Consider the following 14993-nt stretch of genomic DNA (forward strand, 5'->3'; position numbering starts at 1 on the left):
AGGAATAATCCCTATTTTTGGAGTTTTGCTTGATGGAAAAACTAATCCAAAAAAATTAAAAGAAATTTGATGTCTTTTTCATGGTTTAGAAGCTGTGAAAGCACTTGGCATAAAATTGTTGGAGGTAGAAAGTACTAATCTACTAGTTGATATGGTTATGGGGCGGTTTGAGGTGAACGTTAGTTGTCGTTCGATAATGGGAAAATTTGGCCGCTTATTGCTTAAAGACTTTAGTGCGGTATGTGCACCGAGAAGAAAATTTTAGCAGATTTCTTGTCACACACTCACACTATGTATACAATTCGAAAAGGGAGTGTATTACTATTACCTGAGTTTCTTATTGAGTTTTGCCTGCTTCCATTACCAGAAATAGAGAAAATTTTAAAGTTTTCCAGAAAAGGAATATGTACAAATATTGTGAGCTAATTTATACAAAGAAATAAAATGAATATTGATGAAGGACACAATTTGAGTTATAGATCATTTATGTTTTTTTCAGACTGCATTTATCAGAATTTACATAGATTCTATCTGACAGGTCTGAATATTACAGTTATTTTAGTACTTTTGTTGTTCCCTTTTATATTTTCTTCATGTTTAAAGTATTAAATTTTTATTTCCCTTGAAGTGTATGTCGTCTTCAACATTAAATTTTCACACAGTGAACACACTAAAATACTAGAGGATAAGGTAGGGCTAAAGTAAAGCCACTTTTTTTCCCCAAAATAAAGTACAATGATTTAGTTGTTCATGCATCAATAAAGGTTGTCTACCTCTGTCCATTATTTATTTTCCAAAAATTTCAACGACATATATTCATCATATTTCGCATGGCTGTTTTCATTTTTACATATTAATTTGGACATATCATGCTAATACAGTGATGGTTGTTTCACTTTTATATACATTTGACATGATTGTGTAGAATTATTACTGAAAATTTGGCATAAACTTCCACATATGTATTTTCATTAAGAAATTGCAAGAGCTTATAATTACATGTTACACATTAGTGAAGAAAAATCTAGTGGTTTTCACCATCAAAATAGACAAAAAGAAGTGGAGAGCTAGCTATCAGTTGTTAGCATCAAATCCCAAATTTTCTATCATCTTTTTTTGATGAATGAATGTGGAAAGTATAGGTGTCCTAAATACACTGGGATGACAAGAATCTGTGCAATCTTATGGTTCATCACCCTTCAAAAATTTTAGGAAAAATGGGCGTTGGCCCCCTCGACCCGTCGTCTCGATGCTACATCTGATGAAATACTACGTGTGTTTGTATTTGTGTTCACGTGCAAGAGTAGTAAGCGCACCGTTCTTGATTATGTTGGAATCTATGCCCGGTCAATGAACTTTGACCAATTATAATTTCAACGAGTCATTTAATTTTGTGAAATTAAATGATATAGCGTCGATCTACGTTCGGAGTAGATGACCGTGGTATATTCATTTTCTCAAATCCGATTCTCGGTGAGTGAGAGATAAGGGATTAAAGTTGTGCAAAATTGCAAACTTAATGAGATATGAGAGAAGCTTAGGGAATAATTAAGAGAGTTAATTATCCAACATTAGAAGTTACAACCTTATTAAACTAGTATTTAATAAGAAGGATTATTACATGGAATAATTATAGTGGACTAAGATGGGCTATAGAGCCCACACGCGCGCCGCCGCCGCCGCGAGCCGCGTGCCCGTGCCCTTGGACCTGGTCGTGGGCTTGGTGCTTGGGCCTAGTTGTGGGCATGGCCCAAGGCTAGTGGGTCTAGTTCTTTTTAGACCACCACCGTTTCCACGTCAGCGAGTCAAGCGAGATGCCACCTCGTCAGTATGACGCGGTAAGCCAACGTGGCTGACACGTGATAGTCCACGTCATGAACGAATCTAGAAGCTTCTAGATTCAGACTCTCAGCTCTGTAACGTTTTGTAACGCTTCGTAACCGACGACCGTTACGGTCTAGCATTGATGACAGCCATTATGGCCGTTGACCCCCTGCAGTGGACCGAGCCTATAAATAGGCTAGCCATTCTAGCATTCTACACAGCAGAAACTAGAATCCACACTCTACATCATACATTCTCTCCTCCATCTGCATTGTTCTTATGTCGAAGCTCTGCCTTCTCCTCCATCTAGTTCACCGGAGCTCTGTTGATTGCGGTGCTGCTTCATCAGATACGCTGGCCGTTTTATCTTTGGGGACGAAACGCCAATCCAAAGAGCACTACCGGGGCGTATCTCGTCTTGCGGAAAGAGGCCTCCTCGACTCGGCTAAATTCCTTTCCAGTTTATTTGTTTCGAATCTTCCTTTGTAATTTCGATTCAGTTAGTTCTTTGTATTCCTTTTTTTGGGTGGTATTACGCCCGGCTTATATCTTGTAAATCCAGAAACCAACAGATTATTATGAGCATGACATTATTTTCGATCGGAATAGGGTCAATTGGTTCAGAATACATGAATACAGTTTCTGGTCGATGATGGAGGACGAGCCCCGTGAAGTTGCTGGATGTTCCTTATCTGCCAATGGTAATGCTAATGAGCCGAGACTAGAGGGGATAATTGTTCCCATCTAGCTTGAATCGTAATACGATGCTTTCTATTTTATTTACGCTTGGTTAAGGGGTTCGACCGAGAAAAGTTTGGGTCGGGAGATGATGATGAATAGTTAAAGGAAAGCACGCGAATAGTGCAAGTGTTAGCGCTTTTGCGTGCTCACGCCTTTATCTAATTTGCACATATCAATATTATCTACAAAATTGCCAGCAAATTGATTTCTAATCAATTGGTGACTGAAAACTGCCTCTTTGATAAAATAGATAGAAGATTAGAACACCAAATTTCCAGTCATGTCACAGATAACAAGAAATTAGGAGTTGGTGTATGAATGATAGTTCACCACCAAACCTGGCCTTAGTTCATCGGAAACGATGGCTCAGCTGAGCTAGGTTCAAACAACTGAACCGAACGCTCTACCACTGTATCACATCCCGTAAGTATCGTAACAGGACCTAAGATACAAGCGGTTATGGCTGCCTAAAAGTCAAGCCGTTTTTGTTAGCGTCTGAATCCACATCGCCTCTACTGTACAAGTTGAACGACGACACTCAGTTCACAGGCACAGCGGAGGGAACTCGTCTTCATTCTTCAGGTGGATCGCCCGCCCTGCAACCCTGAAGTTGCACAACCGCGTTTTTTAAAACTATAAAGATGATCAACACTTTCAAGAAATGCTTTGGTACCTTCCTCCATCTGGTTCCGTTGAGGCGCAGCTTGATATGACCTGTTCTGCAAGGTTCCCAACGGAGCCAAACTCGATTGTGCATGATGTGGTTATACGCCCATTGATCGATTTCCCGCCTCCGGCTGCACGGGGCGATTGGCAATTCACATCTGATCTCTTGCTTTCTCCTGGATGTCCTCTCCGTGTGGGCAGAACGTCGTGGTTACCGTTTATGGAACAATGTGAATTGACAGAAGGTTTTGAGCCGTTGCTGTGGCCGTATTTGTGGTGGTTTTGTATACCCGGGAAATTACTCCTTCCCCTCCAGTGGGAAGGCTTCTCCATGTAATAAGTACTCTGCAGATAGGGAGTTTTAAGAATACAGATAATGGCGAATGGTATGAAACAAATATAGAGCGATGCTATACCATATCGGGGAAGTAGGTGCCAAGTCCTCGAGATTTGTCTGTCCCTTCAAAGCTAGCATACATAACGTGGTCCGTGGGCATGAAGTGTAAATCTATTTTGGGGAACTCCTTCTCCTCGAGCAATGTTGATTTATGAACAACTTCCCATGGCCTTTTCTGAATATCTGAAGCGGGTGATGGTGATGAAGGATTTTTGGCAGATGCTGCAGATAACGTAAACCCATGGCAGAGCTGGGCGCGAAGCAAGCTCCTGATGTTGCTGTCATAGTCTCCAGTTAAATCGGCCAGTGGATTGAAAGCTTCTGATTCGCCTCCCACGCTTGCAGAGTCCAGTTCTCTAAAATCAAGAGATGGAGTTTCAATAACGCTTGCCTTTGAAGTCGAATTAGAACCAGTAATGCAGCTGCAGGCAGCTTCGTGGTTGTCCATACACCATTGAAACGTATTATCCATTCGAACGTGTTCTTCTCTGTTCTTGAACCAAGGATTGAAGCCAAACCCCTCCGAGACTCTACTTTCTGCAGATGATCTTGAGGCGAGATAATGCAGTTTGTGGAAATGATTCTCGGGCAAAGACCCGCCATTACTGTAGCATAATGCATAATCTGGCTTGCTATTCCTCGAATCGCAATCTTCAGATGTCATCCCAGGAGAAACTTCCTTCCTCGAGTGTTCAGCAGAGATACGTTCGTCCTCAAAATCACTGATGGAGGACTTTGCAAGCATGTCGTCGTCGTCAGATAACAGATCAATCGGGGATGATAAAGATGCAGTCAACGACTCTTCATCGCTAAATTCTAGTGCCAGAGTTCTAGGGACACTTCTATGTTGATGCTCATGCCTTGCGCGGGTATTAGAGAAAAACTTACGGATTTCATCTCCAACTTCACATCTTGGGCGTACGAGAATCTGTCCGAGCTTGTGAGCACCATACTTCAATGCGCTCCTTATGCGGTAGAAATTGCCTAGCAGACAGTAAAAACAACATACATTGCCTAAAAATGTCACAATTTACACTGCTAATATGTTAATTACAAATTATATTTTCCATCAGCTTGACAAATATCAGCAATAAGCTTTCCTGACCTCTGTGTACGCTGCGCCCGAGATTATTGTTTTCCTTCAGTGGGTCGATAATATTCAGATATTTTGGCTGAAATGTTTTCGGGTTTGCATCAAGTCCCCTAGAAGGAACTGAAAACAGTTCCATGGATCTGTTCAAAAATTCTTCAGTAAGCAACAGACGGTTGCACCGATGTTCAGGCATCTTCACTGCGTGATATCAAGAAAAGAAATACTAAGCAGCAATAAGGTATTACAATTAAGTAAAAGATGTATCACTATGTTATTGAAGAGGATTGATTACTCACCCACTATTTCAGGTAGAGATGATCTATGAAGTGGACCTTTCAAACTGATGCAATAATTATCCCAATCGAACTGACTGTAGTAGTCGAGAAATCTATAGAGAACCTATTGAGAAAGTACAAAATTAAGGAACTAACAATAATCCATCCCTTTCCAAGAGTCGTAAGTGACAGGTACTCACCGACAAAGGACTGCTTAACGATGAATGGAAGAAATGGAATATGTACAAGACAAGAATTTCCAAAGCATATGTCGAAAGTAACCCATGGTGTGCCCCAAGTATACGACTCTCGTAATAGCACCAAGCCTTAACCAGGATAATACTGCGTTTAAAGACATGATTTCTCCCAACGAGACGATCCACCTGATCCACAAACAAGTTCAAAAAAATGTTTCAAGCAACCATGCACAGAACACACTTCAAAAGGTATCAATCGTTCTGAAGTGGGTATGGGACTTTGAAAATTTCCAGCACATTACACAGAGCAAAGCACTAAATTCACAAATACAAACACAACTGATAACCATCTCACGAAAAAAATGACGTCTTTACAGTTACCTGCTCAATAAAACAGAGTGTCGAAAGTCCACCTAGCTGATTAAAGGTTACATCGACCACAATGTTCTGCACAAAGCATTTAACAAGTTTGACCTGCCATTGGAAGCAAGATACTAATCAGTCCAGAGCCCCCCGAAAAAGAAAAAAATAACGTTTTTCCACAAGTGAAAGCTGTTATCTTTTACTCATTCCACATAGCAAAAACCAATAAACATAATGTGCATAATCAAATACACATTCCAGTTGGTTTATTTAATTCGATATGGTACAGCCGTACAGCATAGGATTAAACGTGCTACAATACGTTAAACTAGCCACGATCCAAGAAGAAAGGTACTAGTATCAATAACAATGAACTACCTCAGCATCAATAAATTGAGTGTCCTTTACTCGGAACTCAGCATCTTCATTCTGCTCTTCAGCCTCTAAAAGAGCGAGAACATCATGGGGCAAAGACTCCTCCGCATTCGGACCCTTTAGGATGGTCAGATCAATATCACCATCTGGTAGGTACGTCTTCAGTGGCACTGACCCATACAGAACAACCTGATACCGACACGAACTAGTCAAGATAATGGAGCTACCATATTATTTATCATTGATTTATATATATATTCCCAGTCTTCTTACTCCACCACTTTCAAAAAAATCAAACCGTTTGACCTAAATTATTTTAATTACAAGACCATTTCATAGTCATGACTCATGAAGACTCCAATCTCATCATACTTCACAAAATCAAATAGAATTATATGGATTTTTGTTAGTCAATAAGATTCATGATCAGCACATAGGCCTATTCTAGATGGACAAATATTGAATCCATCACACAGATTCAACAGAATAGACCTATTCTTCATAGATAAAGTTTAAAGCTTTTGTCTTTCTTCTACACAATGATTTAATTATTTCAAATCTAACTAAGTTTCCCCAACTACCAAGGGCATGCAGGTTTTCCAAAAAAACAAATTTTGAAAAATAAATTTAAAAAAAAATTAATCTAAAAAGACTAAAATCGATTACCTCGCAATTCAAACGAGTCTTGACGAGCTGCTGAACGAACTCAACGACGTCTCTCCTCTTCTCCTCCGAGTCGAGCGTGGGGTGAACGCAATTCAGCACTTGCTCCGCCGCAGACAAGCACTCCTCACTGATCAACGCCGGATCAGCCGGAGGAGACGCCGAAACGTCGATTTCCGAGCTCAGCTTTCCCATTCCCTAAACAAACAAAAAAAAGGAAAACTCACTCAATTCGAAGAATTCCCAGCTCTCCATCTCTCTCAATCATCGTTTTTCACTCCTTACAGCTTAAAACTCCAAGCGAATTCTCATTTTTCCGCCGTCGGAGAGAGAGAGGGAAGGGGTTTAGAAAAAAATTTGGGGGTTTTGCGGAGACATATATATGACAACAATTCTAGCATTAATTTTGGCTTTCCGCCTCAATTTTCCACCAGAATTCTTCGGATGAAGAACTAAAGTGAGAGAAATCCGGAAATGAGAAGGAAAATCTATACCAGCTTGCTCCAATTCATGTTTTTTTCAGTTATTTTCAGAGATACACAAAAACCAAAACAAAACCGCTCTCTCTACACATACACGTTTGCGTGCGCCTCTATATGTCTATATATATGTTATATATGTATATGCGCACGTCTAGATTTGGATTTTCCCTCTCTCTCTCTCTCTCTCTTCTTCGTGAAAATATCTACAAATGGCGCGACGCGACGAAGGGAAAAAGAACGAAGAAACAGTCGCTTTTGTTTATTTCTAACGTAAAACGCCGTCGTTTCACTCCAACGACGTCGTTACGTGGGAGGAATTTGTAATAAATAAAGTTTAACGCTATTACATTTGCGTAAATCTTTAAGCACATTTTATTTTATTTTTTTTTTTACGGATATAATCTTTTACACAGTTTAATTTCAAAGAAGGGAATTACTAAAATGTTATAAAAAATTGAATTGGATTTGGAACTTGATGTCATTTCATCTAGTAATATCAGTAATAATTTTTCCACAAACGTGCAATTTTAATTAATAATTTTAACTAAGAGGTATTTTTATTATAACTCTTAAATACAATTTATTCATTTATAGTTATAGAAAGCCCATCGTTTATTTAATTTTAGTATCTAGAAAATATTATTGACGTTAGTAAATTTGTAAATTGATAAGATATTAGTATAACTCAATTTTTTATTTTCTTGATAACTTTAAATAAATAAAATTAAATAACTAAATTAAAATTTAATTTTTAATATATAAAATAATATTGAATAAATATGTGTTCGCTGATATAAAGTACTATATAACCTATGATTTGGATTATATAACTAGTGGAAGAAGTAGTATATGTATTTTGTCAGAATGATAGTACAGTTTTTAATTGTACCAATAATGCTGGTGTCCTTCTATATATATTTGTCGTAAAAGACATCTTGTTATCATTAATGCTGTGGTGAAAAGGTATAAATATTTACTGAGATTTTGTAAAAAATTGGGTGGAGAAGTTGACAATCCTCTTTTAATTTATTGTGTATTTATGGAATAAAGAATGTTCTTTATTAGAGCAATTTATTAAAATAATTATAAATTTTGATTAAATTCTAGTGGACAGTAACTTTAAAAATCAGTCGTAAATAAATCAATTTTAATATTATTTTTAATTTTCTCATTAAGAAATATTCTGATAATATTTGATTGATTTGTTGCATACGTGTTCACAAATGTTGATGTTATTTGCTTGCTGTGTAGAATAAAATAATATTGATCTCACCTAAGTTAATTTTTTTTAAGTGCCGCATTAAATATACCAAATTAAAGTACTCCCCATGGAAGAACTGAAATAAATACTAATATTAAAATTTGTAATTCTTATGATTCCATTTTTAAAGTTTTAATAGAACAAATCAGAAATTGATTAACATTCATAATAGTATATACAGAGAGTGGTTCATTTAAGAATTATTCTTACATAAGAACTTGAGAATTTATCGTTTGTTAATTAATATATTTTGTGTTATTAACTAATAAATTTACAATTTTTTTTTATTTTACAGTAGATCTCAATCAGTTGATTGAACCATTCACAGAGATGTTATCCCAATTTTATGAATATGTAATTTTTTTCCAATTTTATGAATAATGTTATTTTTGACTGGATAAATCTAATGTCTGTATTGATGATTTGGCCTCCCAATTATTAATAAACTACACATTGATCCACTATTATAAATTGATGGGTACACTCCAAAGTTTTGAAGAGGATATATTTTTCTCAACCCATCATTAAATATGGTGAAATCTCCGTTTGTCAATTCAAAATAATCACTTGTACACTACACTTCCCTTTTGCATTAATTAAAATAATTGAGCACAACTACTATTATTGGCCATCTAATACAATATATGACCGATACAAAAATACGTACTCCTCCATACCTCTATCTCATAATCCCATTTATCATCATATTTATACAATGTTATTTTATAAGTTACATAAAAGAAGAACAGCATAAGATAAACAATAAAGTAGTACTAGCAAAAATGATGTCTTTATTTAATAAACATTTAGTTAAATATTGTACCCAAAAGAAACTACCTCTGACCATTAGTTCTTGAAAACAGGGTTTTCATGAAGTTAAGCACAATGTAAAACATCTAACTATTTCACAAAAAAATATGATATTGTACTTTAAAATAAAGAACAACTGGAGTTAATAACTGTTTGCAGATAAAATTGGGTGACATGAATTGTGCCTGGCAACTAAATATAACAACGGTGATCGTCAAAAACAGAAAACGCGGGGACCAAGTGGCCTAGTAACAAAACTCCAAACGAAGTGAATCAAGGGCGAGCAGCTTGAGGGGGGCCACCTGGCCGTGGAGCTTGACCTTGGCCAGGCTTAGGCATGTCATCCTGAGGATGTGAAAAGGAGTATATTAGTCGAGTGAGAAACAGAACAAACGAGAGACAAAGTAATGTCGTGGAAGCAATGGGGTCCTAAACCAGAAATTTGATTGTGCTTTAGAGTTACAAGGGAACAATGACTAACGGTTTTGAGAATATTATGTACAATATGATTGTCATCTTGAAAATAATGGTTAAATAATAGTAGTAGCACACATCGATTTAAGGAAGAACAGCAAATTGCAGTAAAACTGACCCTTGGGCGCCTGAAGCGCTGTGGGGGCTCTCTGTTTCTCCTGTCAGTAACGGATCGAACCCTCACTACCTTGGAGTGAATGGCGCACGAGACGCAGTATTGCACCTTCACGTACAGCTTAGGAAGGGTGTACCCTGCCAAAAGGAATTGGATGGTTACCACATATCATCCTAACAATTAATCGAGCAAAAGCCAACAACGTTCAGAGTATAAGCCAATAAAGAGGAAGAAGAGGCATACCATCATAGGCACAAGCTTCTTGAAGATCCCTAACTGCAGCTTGCTCGACTATGTTCCTCACATTGAATCTCTTGATGGCCTTATCCTATCAAGCATATACCAAACAACACAATCCACATCATAAATCATCCTTATAACTACTGGAATCAATCAAATTTTCATACACATAATTCATAACAATTCACACATGATTCATGATGCACTGTGTATATCCTGTTGAACAATCATAACAATTTACACATAATTCATGAAATTCACCTAAAATTCACAAAAGGAGCTCGTAAAATTCACGAATTTCAAAAACACATAATAATTCTGAACTAATCCAATTTGCCAATACCAAAATAGGACGATGCGAATTCGTAGCTAATTAGCTAACATCTTAGCAGAAAAACGGAAAAATCAAATACCTTAGGGCAGCATTTGCCGCAGTTGGAGCATCGGATGAATTTGGTGTGTCCACGGCCGTGCTTGTTGCGACCGCCGTTCCTTCTCTTAAACGTCTGCAATTTTACAAAAATAAAAGTAGATTGTTCATTACTCAGCTGAAAAAAACCAACTGCAACGAAAAATAGGAATGTACTATCCACCGATCTTGAAAATAACAAGAGAAAATTGTATCTCACCATTGTTGAGCTACGGACTTGATCTCAGCTCTGAAACGCAGAAGAGTTAGGAAACAAGCGCGACGAGAAGATCAGTGAGAAGATTAAATATATGCGATTGGTGAAACCCTAATGTTACTCTTTTGGGCCATATCCTTTGATTGGCCCAATTAGTTTTCAATCAGCCCAATTGAAATCACTATTGGTTTGCATAAATAAATAAATACTCCGACCCACTTATTAGCCTACAAAATACTTTCTCCGTCCCGGATAATTCGTCTCACTTTGACCGGGCACAGATTTTAAGAAATGTAATGAAAAGTGAATTAAAAAAGTTAGTGGAACGTGGGTCCTACTTTTTTATATTAGTTTTATAATAAAATGTGAGTAGGAATGAGTTAGTGGAATATGAGGTCCACTTTCAAAAATAGTAAAAAGGTGAAATGTAACAAATTATGTGGGATGAAGTAAAATGGAAAAAATGGGACAAATTATCCGGGACGGAGGGAGTAATCTGCATCGAAATAGCCTCGTGGTACTCATGCCTCACCACCACACACTAGTTAATGTTACACATATCCCAAACATTTAGAGTTATATCGGTTGCTAAGAGTCCTAAATAGCTCACTAATATTTGGACATATTCATCCAAACCGACTTTTCCACGTGATCTAAAGGACGGGTAGAGTCGGGCTAGGATAATGGTTCGTCATTTACAATGTGATGACTCGAATTCCAATCTATTGAATAGAGAATATTTGTCTTATGAATTAAATTGCGCTTTACGAGGACGAAAGTTTGATACATTAATTGTTAGTATTGTTAGCCAAACACCAAGAATGTGGTTTAAGCCTCGAATATTAATCCCACTAATAAAAGGCCAACTTAAAATTCATAGATCAAATATTTTGTATTCAAATATGACGATACAAATAAAAATAGTTCAATGTTCAATATTTGCCTGGATAGAAAGTTAACAGTTTCATAACTCAATGAAAGCAAACTACTCATATATTCAAGCCCACAAATCATAATGTAAGTTCAAAGGAAGTTTTAATGAAAGCCCAAACCAAACATGCCCATAAATCGTTTCAATTTCTCAAACCCTTGAATTTTCCCCCAATTTTCTGCTTTTCGTGCCTCCGTCGATCGCAATACCAAACCCATCATTTCGAATGAACAGCAATAAGAATTATCCTGCGAAATCAGGTTCTGGATGCATTATTGAATCCGCCATGGATGACCTCGATCTCGACGCCGCGAGCTGGGTTCTCGATTTCCTCTTGCGGAAGCCGCTCGAGGAGCGGACGCTGAATTCGCTCCTCGGCGCGCTGCCGCTCCCGAAGGACAACCCCAAACTGCAAAAAATCATATTGCTGAAGAAACTCGAGTTCGAGCTCTCGCCGCCTTCGTTTTCCGAAGCCACGCTCGATTTGCTGGAGCAGCTGGACGGAATTGAATGCCGGAGAGGGAATGAGGCATCGAACGCCTTAAAATCGGCGTATTGCTCTGTGGCGGTGGATATTACGCTGAGGCCTCTGAAACACGGAGACGACAGCAAGTTTATTCTTTTCGAGACTGTGAAACGGGTTTGGCGGGGGAGGATTGGGAAGATTGAGAAGAGTGCACAGAGAGGGGGCCTCGGTTCCGAGCAGCTGTGGGTGTGGAAGGATGAAATTGAAGTGGCGGTGTGGGAGGATAGTGTGTGCCAGAGTGTTTTCAAGAAATTTGATAGAGATTCGGCGGAGAAGGCTGTTAGGTTTTATCTGAATGAGGAGAGAGATAAAATGGGGCCTTCATTTCTTGAATCAGTGGCTGCTGGACTGAAGAGTGGGGAGGGTTTGTTCAAATTTAAGCGAATTGAAGTGATTAAACGAGTAGCTGAAGAAGAAGCGTTGTCTCTTAGTGTTGTTAGGGCTGCGAATGGAAGCAATGGCAGCGTAGGTGAGTTTGTTGGCTGTTTTATTGTTAATTGGTTCGATGCTATGTGGAAATTGAGAGTTTTGTTTTGTGTTCTTGGATTCTATTTTAAGTGATTAAGCCAGTAGCTGAAGAAGAAACGCTATCTCCTTGTGTTGATCGGGCTGCGAATGGAAGCAATGGCAGCAAAGGTGAGTTCTATATGAAAATTGAGAGTGTTGATTTTTGTTCTTGAATTCCATCTCAAGATATGATAGCTTTGAATATGTGTGGTTATTATGTTAAATTGGTTTGATGCCGTGTTACATTTGAATGTTTTATTTCGTGTTATTGAATTCCATCTCAAGTTTTGATTGTTTTGAAGTTATGGCTTATAATATTCTTTGTTTCATTTTATCTGTCTTGGTTGTTGTTTATTGTTGAATTGGTTCGATGCTAGCGTGTGAAATTTGAGAGTTTTGTTTTGTGTTCTTGAAATCCATTCTTTGTTTCATTTCTTCTGTCTTGGTTGCTGTTGATTTAGAAATGCACAAGGGGAAAATCAAGCTTAAAGATAAGCTTGTTGGTGTGAGACGTGTGAGATCTACAGCTGGGAATTCGAGAGGAGCAAAAATTGTTGACTGTGACGAAGCTGATGAGGCAGAGCCATCGGGTAAGATACATAGAAGGTCACCACGCAGTGCAGAAACAAATGAAGCTTGGGAAGCCCTTAAAAAGAGTTCGAAGGAGCTCCGAGCATCTGTTAAGGATCCCCTTCCTGATGCATTGCGACTTGCTGATGCAATCCACGACGGTCTGAGGCAGGATAAGCGTCAAGAAGTGGCTGAAAACAGTAATGTTGAACCCAGGCGGCAAGATGAGTGTCAAGACAGGGCTGGAACCAGTAATGATGGACCCAAAATTCCCGTTACAGATGGTGATAGAGTTGTTCAATCTAGTGTTGCTAATGCCAACAATGTGCATAGGTCAAGTTTGATGAAACGGAACGGAACTGCTCGTACATCAGAGGTAGTAAGCTCGCTCTTGTTCTGTTTACTGCACTTGCTTATTTGGCTCGATCATTTGTCTGCTCTGTCATGTTTCATTTCTTTTGAATGGTGTTTGCAGTGGGATGATTCGAATGATGGATCACCGATTGACACAGTTCTCAAACCATCGCCTTTGCGGCAGTATGATGGGAAGAGGAGGAGGAGAGCTCGGAAGTGGAGCCTTGATGAAGAAGAAACTCTGAGAATTGGAGTAGAGAGGTATGCACTATCCCTTACTTCATTTGTAATGGGAATTTGCAAGATTGATTTTTTTTTTATTAATAATTTCTCAAGTATCATTTTAAATGGAGTATTATATTCTGTACTCTGTATCGTACGACTATATATGGGCTTAAAAGGAATTATTCGATTTCATGAAGGTTTGGAAAAGGATGTTGGAAGCGGATCCTTGATGAATACAGAGACGCGTTTGATGGCAGAACTGATGTAAGTACACTCTCCGGCTTCCCTAAATTCATTTCTCGCGTCTTGTTTCGTTGAAGTTATTAATGGGTTTCCGGGTTCAGGTTGATTTGAAGGACAAGTGGAGAAACATGTGCAAGTAGTGACGAAGAAACATGTCGTATTTTGCATGTAAAGGTAGAGCTTTGGTTATGAGCTTCTTGACTCAAGTAGATGCAGTTGAATGATGGTAGGTAAACCAGTAGAGGAATATGCTTGATAATGTGAATAGATTTTTGTATAACTTGTAATAGTTGGTATAGTTTGGCTTATGTGTTTTTATTAGGTTGTAAGAACTTGCTGTGAATGAAGGATAAAATAATTCTCCTTGAAGATGTTTTAATTTTGTGGTGACATAATTCAAAATTGAAGCGTATGTATTTTTTCTTGGAAGTTAAGTTCAATTTAAAAGTTTATTGTACTTAAGCACGTTATTGTATTTTAGTATGGAAGATTTAGGGCTTTGATGAAAAAGGGAGAGTTTTGCGTGAGATGATTTCACAGGTCGTAGAGCGGATTTGATGGTAACCCTATTGAAATATTAACAAAATCTAGAACTGTGTCATTCGATATTGGTTAAAGTTAATGGGTCAAGATCTTCATAGAGCAATTGTGTTTGGATGCGATTTGAACCTTTTTAAAGCATTAACTTATAATCATCTTTGTAATGGAAAATTAATTAAAAATAAATAAAAAATAAATAAAAATTAGTGGATTGGGGATTGAACCCGACGTGAATCGAACACGCAACCTTCTGATCTGGAGTCAGACGCGCTACCATTGCGCCACGGATCCACATGTGCATAATCTTAAATTAATTATACCTATGTTTGGAAATTAATACTAAACTAATTGGAAACTTTATAGTATTTCATTTATAGGCTATTGTTCAAATCCAAAATAAACTAAACATGTATACAAAAATTATGGCACTAGATCAACATGAATGAAAATCTCTACCTCAAGAAAACACATAAGAAAATAGAACCAAAACCTTTT

The 14993-nt window shown here is 37.8% G+C and overlaps 3 protein-coding genes and 1 non-coding gene across 7 annotated transcripts; 1 reads left to right on the top strand and 3 right to left on the bottom strand.

The window, feature by feature from the left end:
• Positions 1-2785: 2785 nt before the first annotated feature.
• On the bottom strand, positions 2786-7264 carry LOC125215712. 3 transcript variants are annotated; one of them, XM_048117228.1, is made up of 10 exons: positions 7089-7264; positions 6598-6792; positions 5935-6120; positions 5575-5667; positions 5197-5379; positions 5018-5120; positions 4734-4919; positions 3648-4612; positions 3239-3576; positions 2786-3161 (listed from the first exon to the last, which is right to left on the bottom strand). In XM_048117228.1, the coding sequence occupies exons 1-10, from the start codon at positions 7104-7106 to the stop codon at positions 3137-3139; spliced, it is 2292 nt and encodes a 763-aa protein (XP_047973185.1). In that variant the 5' UTR covers positions 7107-7264; the 3' UTR covers positions 2786-3136. The 3 variants fall into 3 exon arrangements, with proteins under 3 accessions (XP_047973185.1, XP_047973183.1, XP_047973184.1); XM_048117226.1 differs by having other exon boundaries at positions 2786-3169; positions 7089-7263; XM_048117227.1 differs by having other exon boundaries at positions 2786-3169; positions 6880-7252.
• A 1976-nt stretch (positions 7265-9240) lies between these two features.
• Positions 9241-10694, bottom strand: LOC125212250 (40S ribosomal protein S26-1-like). The gene is made up of 5 exons (XM_048112359.1): positions 10606-10694; positions 10390-10482; positions 9980-10064; positions 9740-9873; positions 9241-9492 (listed from the first exon to the last, which is right to left on the bottom strand). Exons 1-5 carry the CDS (start codon positions 10606-10608, stop codon positions 9421-9423), a joined length of 387 nt encoding a protein of 128 aa, XP_047968316.1. The 5' UTR covers positions 10609-10694; the 3' UTR covers positions 9241-9420.
• A 995-nt stretch (positions 10695-11689) lies between these two features.
• On the top strand, positions 11690-14327 carry LOC125216510. 2 transcript variants are annotated; one of them, XM_048118243.1, is made up of 6 exons: positions 11691-12528; positions 12618-12695; positions 13028-13512; positions 13612-13751; positions 13913-13979; positions 14060-14327. In XM_048118243.1, exons 1-6 carry the CDS (start codon positions 11760-11762, stop codon positions 14096-14098), a joined length of 1578 nt encoding a protein of 525 aa, XP_047974200.1. In that variant the 5' UTR covers positions 11691-11759; the 3' UTR covers positions 14099-14327. The 2 variants fall into 2 exon arrangements, with proteins under 2 accessions (XP_047974201.1, XP_047974200.1); XM_048118244.1 differs by lacking the exon at positions 12618-12695 and having other exon boundaries at positions 11690-12528.
• Positions 14328-14717: 390 nt separating this feature from the next.
• On the bottom strand, positions 14718-14789 carry TRNAW-CCA. The gene has a single exon. It is a non-coding gene; the product is annotated as a tRNA-Trp (tRNA).
• Between the last annotated feature and the right edge of the window lie 204 nt (positions 14790-14993).

The sequence above is a fragment of the Salvia hispanica genome, chromosome 3 (assembly GCF_023119035.1).
Source record: "Salvia hispanica cultivar TCC Black 2014 chromosome 3, UniMelb_Shisp_WGS_1.0, whole genome shotgun sequence".
NCBI classification, from domain to species: domain Eukaryota; kingdom Viridiplantae; phylum Streptophyta; class Magnoliopsida; order Lamiales; family Lamiaceae; genus Salvia; species Salvia hispanica.

Bases quoted from the DNA above. Each gene is read 5' to 3' on its own strand.
- LOC125215712 (XM_048117226.1), bottom strand. The intron at 5,668-5,934 runs GTAGTTCATTGT...TTCCAATGGCAG, and splicing joins CTCAATTTATTGATGCTGAG to GTCAAACTTGTTAAATGCTT. The intron at 5,121-5,196 runs GTGAGTACCTGT...CTTTCTCAATAG, and splicing joins CGTTAAGCAGTCCTTTGTCG to GTTCTCTATAGATTTCTCGA.
- LOC125212250 (XM_048112359.1), bottom strand. The intron at 10,065-10,389 runs GTATTTGATTTT...TATGCTTGATAG, and splicing joins GCGGCAAATGCTGCCCTAAG to GATAAGGCCATCAAGAGATT. The intron at 9,493-9,739 runs GTCAGTTTTACT...TCACATCCTCAG, and splicing joins AGCGCTTCAGGCGCCCAAGG to GATGACATGCCTAAGCCTGG.
- LOC125216510 (XM_048118243.1), top strand. From the start codon at position 11,760: ATGAACAGCAATAAGAATTATCCTGCGAAATCAGGTTCTGGATGCATT. The intron at 13,513-13,611 runs GTAGTAAGCTCG...TGGTGTTTGCAG, and splicing joins GAACTGCTCGTACATCAGAG to TGGGATGATTCGAATGATGG. The intron at 13,752-13,912 runs GTATGCACTATC...GATTTCATGAAG, and splicing joins CTGAGAATTGGAGTAGAGAG to GTTTGGAAAAGGATGTTGGA.